The sequence below is a fragment of the Montipora foliosa genome, chromosome 2, assembly GCF_036669935.1.
Source record: "Montipora foliosa isolate CH-2021 chromosome 2, ASM3666993v2, whole genome shotgun sequence".
Taxonomy (NCBI): Eukaryota; Metazoa; Cnidaria; class Anthozoa; order Scleractinia; family Acroporidae; genus Montipora; species Montipora foliosa.
The window spans coordinates 58,513,443-58,523,554 of NC_090870.1; the positions used below are offsets into that span (position 1 = coordinate 58,513,443).

The following is a 10,112-nucleotide window of genomic DNA, read 5'->3' on the forward strand; positions in this document are numbered from 1 at the left end:
AAACATTTAGCTTTAAAATTCACGTGACAAGACCAGCTGTTTTCTGTGAAATACTCTACACACTACAAACCTTTGAGGTTAAAATTCGGTCAAGTGACACGAAAAAAATATTGTTGACATAACTTCACACCAAAGGCGCTGGTGAATTCTTGCGAACTAATGGCCACTCGTGAAATTAATAAACTCGGCGTGAGATCAATTAATATCAGCTGAGAGGATTTAATCGCTGTGAAAACGAAAAATCACGCTACCAATTACAAAGAAAGCTCTTTTTTAAGCATCAACAACTTACCGTGTCACGAACTATGGTCATGACGAGACTTCGGGAAAACAAAACAATACACGCAAAAAGAGAGTTAAAAAATTCTATTGCTTTGCAGTATTTGCTGCTCTGTAGCCAGCGGCACTTCTTACCTTTCCAGGCATAGTAGAATTAATCGAAGATATGAAAAACCAAAGGGTTTCTTAACTCTTCTCACAAAGTCATTACAACTGTTAGTTCCTCGTTTGGTCGGAGTGTTGTGTTTTGGATTTGTAAGGTCAACCGCTGATAGCTATGATGTATAACGCGGCGCATGAAAAACCAGTTCAATGGTCTGCGATGAGGAGTTCTCGAGTTCTCTTCATCGCGCCCTCTCAAAAAGAATGGTTGATCGCATGCTATTTCCTTGACGAATGTAAGAAGTGCTCGATAGTTTTCCTTCAATTCCGCAAAAAAATGGAATGTAACTTCTGATTGATACCTACCCTGACGAAAAAAACACTGAGAAAAAAGGCTTTTCAATAATTTTGAGTCTATGGACTCCAAACTGTATAAAGTGGAATGTCTGAAAATGATTTACGCGAAGCCAGTTGGTTCTCTTTTTGAATTGTTTTAAAACTCACGGTTGACATGGCTTTGTCATATTAAATAATATTCGTATTTTTCTTAATTTCCGATTAAAAGTTTTAATCTCAGATGTGTCATTTGCTATTGGTCCATCAGAACGGTGAGATACCTTCACACTTTTTCCTGCAAACCTAAGGAACTCTGAAGTTCTTGTTCTGTTTAAGAAATTAAGAAAAACGTATCCGGGGCGTTTTAGTTAATTACCGACCACACCTGCCAAAGGCACGAGCACACCGATTCAGAACATTTTTTAAATTTCCTTTCAATATTGTGGAAGAAACAGACGAAAATGCAATTACAGACGAACAAATGGTGACTTATTTGTTATTTTTACCCATGTATTTTGTGGTTGCTTCATGATATGCTCTATTTGGAGTTTTATGCTCTCCTGCGATGTAATTATTTGCCCCTATCATCGCGCAGAATGCCGAGACATCATTAATTATTCATGACCGATTGCCCGGCAAATTTGAATACTATTTGGTTTTAAAAGGCTTTCAATTAGAGAAGAATTGGCCAACTTGGACCGACCAGACCGCAAAAAAGTTACAAGTAAACTTGGGGTTGGCAATCGATATATATGCAAGGACACACTCAATATAGAAGCAAGGGGTTTCCTTCAAGGGCTGTTCATGAAAAGTTCAAAGCGCGCAGTAGATGATCGTAGTCACAGAAATATCGTTTGAGCGTATGCCGAAAATCTCCATTTACAAGTTATTCTTTCCACTGGCAAGACCTTTATTAACGAAAGAATTGATATATGAAATGAATCATGTATTGAACTGGGGATATGAAATCAAGTGAAGCAATAATCCTAGCTCGCAGTTTTAAACGCAATTCTAGCAACCCTGTTGAAGTTCTGAATTTTCAGGCTTCGCAATTGCTAACTTGCGTTCACAACTGCGAGGATCATTGCTTCACTTGAAGATCTTTATTCCTAGAAATACCGTGCAATCAGTTCCTGATTCCCTCTGGAAGCCACACAAGACGCTCCTACGTCTTACAAAACAAATTCGACTTGTGGTAGTTGAAATGCGAAACTGAGAAGTAGCTGACTTTTTTAACTGGTCTAATCAGTTTTAAGCTTTTCAGTTTCTTTAGACCTCCCTGCCTTTCCTTTCTCTTTGTCCATCTTCCTTAACCAGTCTAGTTGTTATATGTTCTTTGTGGCAAAATAATAAAAAAAATTAATGAATAAGTAAATAAATAAAAGTTTGTAGCGATCGCTTGTTAACACTCGGGAATGGTTCGCCATTGTACATATGTACCTTACCGAAAGTTTAACGAGGTAATGGATCATTTATGAATTTACCCTCAAAATGAGGCTTGATAGACCTGCTAATTTTATGATAAATAAATTCACAAATAAATAAAAAGAGAATAAACTGAGTAACCAGTAAATACTATTTCCAAGAAATGAAAGAAAAACCCATAGCAAGGCTAAACTTGGGGCGATGCCAGCTTCAAAACAGATTAAAATCTCGAGAACATCGGCTTATAACAGCTTTATAAAGAGATGACCTTGGTTTTTAGCATCTTAAGGTATCTGAGATATTGTTCAAGTAACCGCCGCTTAGTATTTTACTGAATGCCATCCAAAGCTACTGGTTTTAGTTCAAGGAAAGTTGAACATGTGAACCCCTGCCAATTTTTTCTTGTCCCTTAATTAGCCTGAAACTCTGGAGGATAATTAATTATAGCTTTAAACATAATGATTAGCATGCTTTGGATATGTTCATCTTTGAGTCTGTGACCAATACGATCAATAAGTGTGCCAATATCGGAGGAGTAGACACAGGATAAATTAAATACGTAGATTTTATCGACGATGGCTCGAACAATAGCCCGTTTTCCCACTAAACGTTTGTTGCATAAGAAAAGCTTTGTCACCATAAGACTAAGCGCTTACTCACCGGGGGATCCATATCGGGTATCAAAGGATGTTCCCAGCGGCTCTCTCCGGTCACCGTGTTGAAATAATAGAGCCGGCTTCTGTGCGTTTTGGACGAGCACAAGACCCAATTTTCCGGGAGACTGGACTCGAATCTGTGAAGAGCCTCCTCATCATAGTTTGTGTCAACTTCCATCTCGTTGTCCGTCTAGATAGGGAAAAAATATGAAAAACTGACAGAGAAAAATGCATGAAGAGCATTTGGAAAACGACAAATCAATCGTCACCACGGTCAATTTGTCGCGAGACTGGAAAGCGAACGCGTTCACGTGTAATTGTCGATCATTGTCCGCCAAAGCGTTCGAATATCAAATCTCGAGAGAACAAAAACACCTTTGGTAGTTCCTAGTCTTGTTTGCTACCGGAAAGAATAACTACAATTTACGAGATTAACCGCCTGATTACTAGCCTGGGTACCAGAGTTTTTTTCTCGCGCGCGGCGGACGGAAATTCTTCGCTTCGCTTCGGTGGCCGAAGCGACACCGGAAACTGCGCGAGAAAAACCTCTGGCACCCAGGGTACCTGATTACAACGTCGGACAATCCTTTTGTGTTCGACGATATAATATTTTGAGAAAGTTGTTTTCAACACGTGACTAACAGCCGTGGCTGACCTTGCCAAATCGTAAATTGTCGCCTCTTGATTTCTTCACTCAAGCCACAGTGCAACTTTGCTATTATTCAGGAATATAATTTTTTTTCTCAGTCACAAGGCTATCACACCTGTTATAAGAATGATGTCAATCATTTGACTTGTGCACTGGAATACACTTGATTGACAATTAATTCACAAATGAATTATACGATAAACTGAACGCAAAGCGTCAACAGTTTTTAATTCTAACAGGTTCAGCAACAGAGCGAAAAGCACATCTTGACAAAACCTCAGTGCTTTCTATAAAACCTTGTTTATTCCTTTTATGAACAAAGCTAAAACTGCTTTTCCAGTCAGCTATGATGTACGATATACGGAATCTCCAGCGCGTCGATTTCATGATGCGTATTTACTATGTTCCATTCGCTCAAAACCGGTTTACAAGCAATGGAAGACATATCTCTGAAAGTGTATTTTAACGATCTTGAACATATAGATAAAATGGCCAGAATGTTAGACAACCGCAGTGTAAGTTGAATTACACCTAGTCTAACAAGTTCTTCATGTTTCAAACACAAAATCCTTGTCAAGTCCACGCGCTTTGCAAGAAGTGAACACGGAATGTAAACATGCATAAGCAACGCTGAAGGCGCATTTCATTTTCCATCCACTACCGAATTTTAAAGAGATACTTACCAAGAGGTACAGCACAATTCATTTTTGTGAGCATACGATGGTTCAAGAAAAACTTTCAACGGTCTTTAATTGAGGTGATTATTTAAAATTAATGCGAATTCCAACCCAAACAGTGTTTATTTTAAGACTCAAAAGCTGAATAAAAGTCCAGCTTAAAAGCACAAGTGTCAGTTAGAGAATAACCTTTGACAAAACAAAACAAAGACCCACTCTTTTTTATTGTCATAAGCTGATGAATTTAAGACTTAAAGAGATAAGAGATTATTTATACGTTGCAACGGATTACATCAATTATCTCGTTTGTGGGGATAATCAAAAATCGGCCATTCGGTTATTTTCTGTTTAATCGATACTGTTACAAATAGGACAGTTTGTGCACCTTGTAATTGGAGAGTTGTTCACGTCACCAAGCGCGTGCTAGTTGTGCTTGAATTATATATCTTTTTCAAGAGCCATTAAAAAAGACTAAGAAAATTTGTGAAGATTAAGCTATAAAAATGTTATCAACGTCATCTTCTCGAATTTTGTGATAGTTACGATTAATTAATAATAGATGGTTTTCAATCACGTGACGAGACGACCATGTCGGTGCACAAAACAATAGCAAATTATGGCTCACGTTTTGAATTATAATAGGGTTATATTTCCAAAAGACTTTTTTCTCTGTTGTTCTGTGCACCAACATGGCTGCTGTGACGTCAGATGAAAACCATCTATAGGACTTCAGGGAGTAATCAGTCGCCATTTTGATTTGCAAATATTTGTAACAAGCATGTGTATTTGCCTCATAATGTAAGCTGATAACTTTGCACGGGCGCACACTGTGACTCGTGCACAAAATTATTCAACGAGTTGAATATTCGGCGGCGATGGCACGCGAGAACATTAGCGCTTAAAACTCCACCGCACACTCCCCAACAGTCACGATTGAAACTTTGCTTAGCTCTGATAGCTCTAGTGTGCGGCGGGTTATAGTGATTTGCCACTACCTAAACATTTACATCCACCAATGTTGCACGTGGGATCCAACTTTGTTCGATAGTTTGGCCAGGTCTTTACACCCGTTGTTTTGTTTTGTGTTTTGTGTTTCATAGCTGTCTCCGAGAAGGCGCTGTTACACTGTGCAATTTTTTTCAGTACCATCACTTGTCGCGCAACGCCATGACGAGACGGGTCGCAAGAAACATTGCCCAGTTTAACATACCTTGCAACGGCCAAAAACGTTGAAACACACTTTGCAAAACCCGTGGAGAAACGTTGCATCTAATTTTTCAAGCATTGTAACATCTGTCATTCAACTTGTGAAGCAAAGGTATGCGGCATCAGCCAATGAAAATGCTACTTCAATAACTTCGTGTCATCATCGAAAAGAGATCGCTTGTTAAAAGAAACGTTGCCTAGTGTGACACCAATCAAGAAACTTGTTTCGCACTGGGAGAACTTTTGTCGCAACAAAGTTGCAAGACAAGTTTCAAGAAAAAGTGAAACAGCGCCTTATTACTGCAGACAGTTCGGAGTATTCTTTCTTAATGCGACAAAGGAGGACATCGTGGTAATCAATGCCTAGTTTTCACAAGCGAGGCAAGCATAAGTAACTTATGCTAAGTGAAAACGAACGTCGACCTAAGCATCAAAATCAACCACGGCCTCCGCCATTTCGTTGAAATGCTCAGACGCAGGGAACTCTGGAACGAGTGCTTGGAATTGGACAGATGAAGCAGATTTCCTTGTGCTTGTGCTGTGTTTCGTTTTCACACAACGCAAGCTAACGCAAGCTAACGCAAGCATTAGCGCAAGCCCAAGGAAAAGGAAACATTTTGATCCTTATGCTTGCGTCAACCCCGTTTTCACGGTGAAATAACCGCTCCTACGCTTGCGTCGCTAGTGAAAACCAGGCTTAAGAACAATATTTTTGGCGGCAACGTACACACTCATGATCAACCAAACGCACATGAAACTGAACGCAGTGACGGCTTTCCAATAAGTTCAGGCCCCAGGTGTTCAAAAGGTGGATAACGCTATCCACAGGATAAATCGCTATCCATTGGCTGGCGCAATTGGTTTTGCTTTGACTCAAGTATACACTGGATAGTGACTTCTTCGGCGGATACACTATCCATCGTTTGAAATCTACGCGCGTGCCTCATTGGTAGTCACCAAAAGGTTCTCTCTCAGGTCGCCACTCCCAATTCGGGAGAAAAACGAAGATGAGAGGAGAAACTAGAGTTTTTGGCTTCCTTATGGAAAAAGGCGTCAAACGCACAGGCTATATGTACACTCTTACTTCAAAATGGATCGGCGTTCTAGGAGACTGCGGCATATGTATGACGTCATTTTCATCCGTGATGTAGAGAAATGGTATTGGGGAGTCGTTTGCGATCAAAGATCTCAAGTTGCATAAGAGGTCTTCTATTGAGGATGCTTCAGACTCTGTGTCATAGCCATCTAAGCTGAAACAAGCGTACAGTGAAATGCCAAAGGTAAAAGACTGGCCATTTTGTGGAGGGTAAGTCATGCTCAAGTTTTCTTAACAGTCCCATACAAAATTTGTGACCCCGCCTTACATTCACTCTGTTTTCTGATTTAAATTAGCCCTCTCCACTCCATTCTTAATTTCTGCCTTGATAAACAGTTAAATAAGCTGTATTGGGTGGACCCAAATCCGCGAAGAGGGACTAAATCCCTATTGGCTAGGACAAAGGCACGTTTTTGGCAAGATTAGATTGTAAAACAATTGTTTTATCAGTGAGAAAGAACATTTTTTCACGATCCAGGCACGGAAGAAACTAGTGCATCCCTTGAAACTTTCCGACAGTGAAAATTCTTCTCCTTAATTAACCTGGAAACTTTGATCATTACTAGTCACGGCTCAACGGTTTACTAATCTCGTACCCAGATCTCAGTCTGTCTTTGGAAATGTGAGTGACCGTAGGAGGTCTGGGTGCAAGATTACGGTTTATCAGCAACTGGCATTCGATATAATTTTACATCAAGGGACTTCAAATAACCAGTCTCAAAAACTCAAGATGGCCATAGATCATTTGTGTTTTCGTTGGCCTCGGGGATACTCGAAAAAATCTGCGTTTTCCTTAGCAGGAATTGAACCTACGACTTTATGAATGCTCTCGCACTGAGCTAAAGTAGACTCGTGAGCTAGGACATTCGGCACTCGGATTTTTTCCGAATATCCCCGACTCACTGTTGAAAACATTCATCTCTAATTTCGTTCACCGGGGTTAACACGTAACAACTTCTTCACTACAGCAGGCCACGGTATCTATCGTTTAGGTTACCAATGGATGTTAATCACCTTTCACACAGACCATAAAAGCAAGATCAATGAGTTTGCTTTTACCAGGAATACGTCTTAAGCCATAATCACGTCGTTTAGCTCAAGCGAGAGCGATTAACAGCAGCTCTTCTCCTAAGTGTTATATGTGTAACAACCTTCAGTGAACCTTGGCTTATGCCGGCCGTATAAACAACATCACTAACACATCGCTGGTGCGAAAAACAGGCACAAGTTCCATGATTTAAAAGTGAGAGGCATATCATTTCTGTCATACTATTTCTCACTTTTTTTGTGTATTCCATACCAGCGTTTTTCGTTATCGGGGGCACAATAAAATGTGTCTAAGAGCGAGTTCTCTAATTGTTAAAGAAAAAAAGAACTGGTAATGACCCAACGACAATCGTGTTCGGAGAAACGAAAATACTTAAGGAAACAGATCCCGACTGAACTGTTTGAGGATTTTTATAGTTCCGGGCTTTTTAAAATTGAACTGACCTTTTGTTGCGATCATCGCATGGCCAAACTTGCTCCTGAATCGACATGTTTCAACCAAAATTCATGCCGACGGCGAAACCTTTCCTGCCGACACAATTATTCTCTTATTAATCCAAATGCTGTGAACTCTTAATATCTGAAACACACAAATACCGGGAACAAGAAAAGGACAATAATCCTCTCTCAAACACCATAAGGAAATCATTTAAGCAAAGGTGACGTAAATGAAGATCAGTGACAGTGGTCGAAAGCAGATAGCTTGTGCAAAGGTTACCGACACTGCTGTTTTGTTTTGAAAACAAAAGGCAATCTAAGAATAGTGACTAACCGCTGGGATGGAACGGTAATTTATTACAAAACTTTGTTAACCTTTGAATTCGAAAGCGAGTTACTAAGTTGATGACCGCGTCAACAAGCAATAAGTGGTAATTGCGCAATGACGTTATCGTGGAGAATTTTGTAACCACAGCAGAGGTATTCCTAAAATAATTTCACTGCTATCATTTATACATTTATGAACGGAATCAAAAGTTCATCACGCTTTTTGCAGTCCTTCTAAGGTATTTAATTAAGGAGCTCTGTCGATAAGTGGAACGGATTAGAAGAGTAAGCGAGGGATGCAGGGATAGCGAAGTGGTGAAAACACTCGCCTCCTACCAATGTGGCCCGGGTTCGATTCCCAGATCCGGCGTCGTATGTGGGTTGAGTTTATTGGTTCTCTACTCTACACCGAGAGGCGTTCTCTGGTTTCCCCTCTCCTTAAAAACCAACATTTGACTTCATTTGTGTTAATTATTAATTTCACTTTACAGTGTCCTCAATTAGTGTTCCAGCGCGAGAGTGACTAGGCACTTAAATAAAGTTCGTTTCCTTTCCTTTACTTACACAATCAGCGTAAGGGCGTTTTCACAAATAAAATAACAGCCTCTTTAATAATTACATTTTTTTTTTTCATGCGTTATTTACACGTGGGGTCGTCATCTGAAAAACTGACCAACATGCAGATAACTGAATTGAACTTTATTATAAATTGTTCCTAAAGAAATGAATTTAAATTCAGATATAAAAATTAAATAGCTAACAAAACCGAAAACCGAAAGCCAAAATCGCGGTTTGATGATGACAATGGTCGCAAACTCGATGTCATTCGATATAAAATACATAACCACGAATAATTGTAATAGCTTCTTTGTAACGATAGTAAATAAAAAATGACTTTTTTCGTCCTTGACGATGTTAATCTCCTACAATTTGTTATTCATAAAATTTGCGCGTAGCTTTTTAAAATTAATACTCTAGCATTTTTTCTCGCAAGTACAATTATTAACAATTAATGACGCTCAAAGAACTCTTATATAAGTTGTGCTGATTCATAAAATGTTTCTGAGCCGCCCGAAAACGAAAACAATGAAAAGTTCAAGAAAAAAATATCAGGCAAATGAACAACATTTAAGTAGAAAAAGTATACACCTAAATTACGAACCAACAAACCGACGAAGGGCAACTTTTTTGGTAGTATTTAAAAATACTACCGTACTACGATTAGTCAATTTTTCCGACCGGCAAGTCTGCAAACAAGCTCAGGCTGAGTTACTTCGATTTGATCAGAATAGCGAACGGTCAAGAGCCAAGGGATTGGGGCGAGCAAGGAAAAAAATCTTCCCAGCTTCCTTCTTCCTTTGAAATACGCTAATAAAAAGAGGTATACCGAATAAACACATTACTACATTTTAGGACCATTAACTAAAGTTCCATAAACGTTAGTGCACAATTGGCAGTACGGCTCCTGAACTCGGTTAGTACGACGCAAAAATAAAATGGCAGGTACTTTACACACGCACAGTATTACGATGAAGAATGATCGCGCTTGCAATCCGGTTGATAAAGATCTACGCCTCCGTTATCCTTCTACAGTCTTTTCTCTCTCCGGAGAGGCAAAACATTTTGAGGAATCCTTTGTTTGCATCCCTGTGATGAGACGGCCATGTTGGTGTACAAAACCATAGAAAATGGCCCCACAAGTTTTGCATAATATAAATAGAGTCAAATTCCCAAAAGACATTTTACTGTATTGTTCTGTATACCAACATGGCCTCAGTGAAGTCAGATGCCAACCATCAATAAGTAAGACGAAGTTGTACAAGAGTGGAGTGACGCAGGTAGTGTCTCTTAGCAACTCTCCACTCGCACCCTGG

General features: G+C 39.5%; 1 protein-coding gene and 1 pseudogene across 5 annotated transcripts in view; both read right to left on the reverse strand.

The window, feature by feature from the left end:
• LOC137993685 (CAP-Gly domain-containing linker protein 3-like) overlaps positions 1-8,091 on the reverse strand; it is a 30,724-nt gene extending 22,633 nt beyond the window's left edge. Inside the window, exons 1-3 of one of the 5 annotated variants that reach the window (XM_068839656.1) lie at positions 7,918-8,091; positions 6,415-6,580; positions 2,803-2,988 (exon numbers count right to left, since the gene is read on the reverse strand). In XM_068839656.1, the coding sequence (XP_068695757.1) occupies positions 2,803-2,988; positions 6,415-6,580; positions 7,918-7,964 (399 nt within the window). In that variant the 5' untranslated portion in view covers positions 7,965-8,091. Of the gene's footprint in view, positions 1-414; positions 524-1,836; positions 1,969-2,802; positions 2,989-4,130; positions 4,236-6,414; positions 6,581-7,917 lie in introns of those variants that run through there. The other 4 variants (XM_068839657.1, XM_068839658.1, XM_068839659.1 and 1 more) reach the window with 4 other exon arrangements.
• Positions 8,092-8,922: 831 nt separating this feature from the next.
• The window catches only part of LOC137991891 (ankyrin repeat and EF-hand domain-containing protein 1-like), a 23,245-nt pseudogene continuing 22,055 nt past the window's right edge, over positions 8,923-10,112 (reverse strand).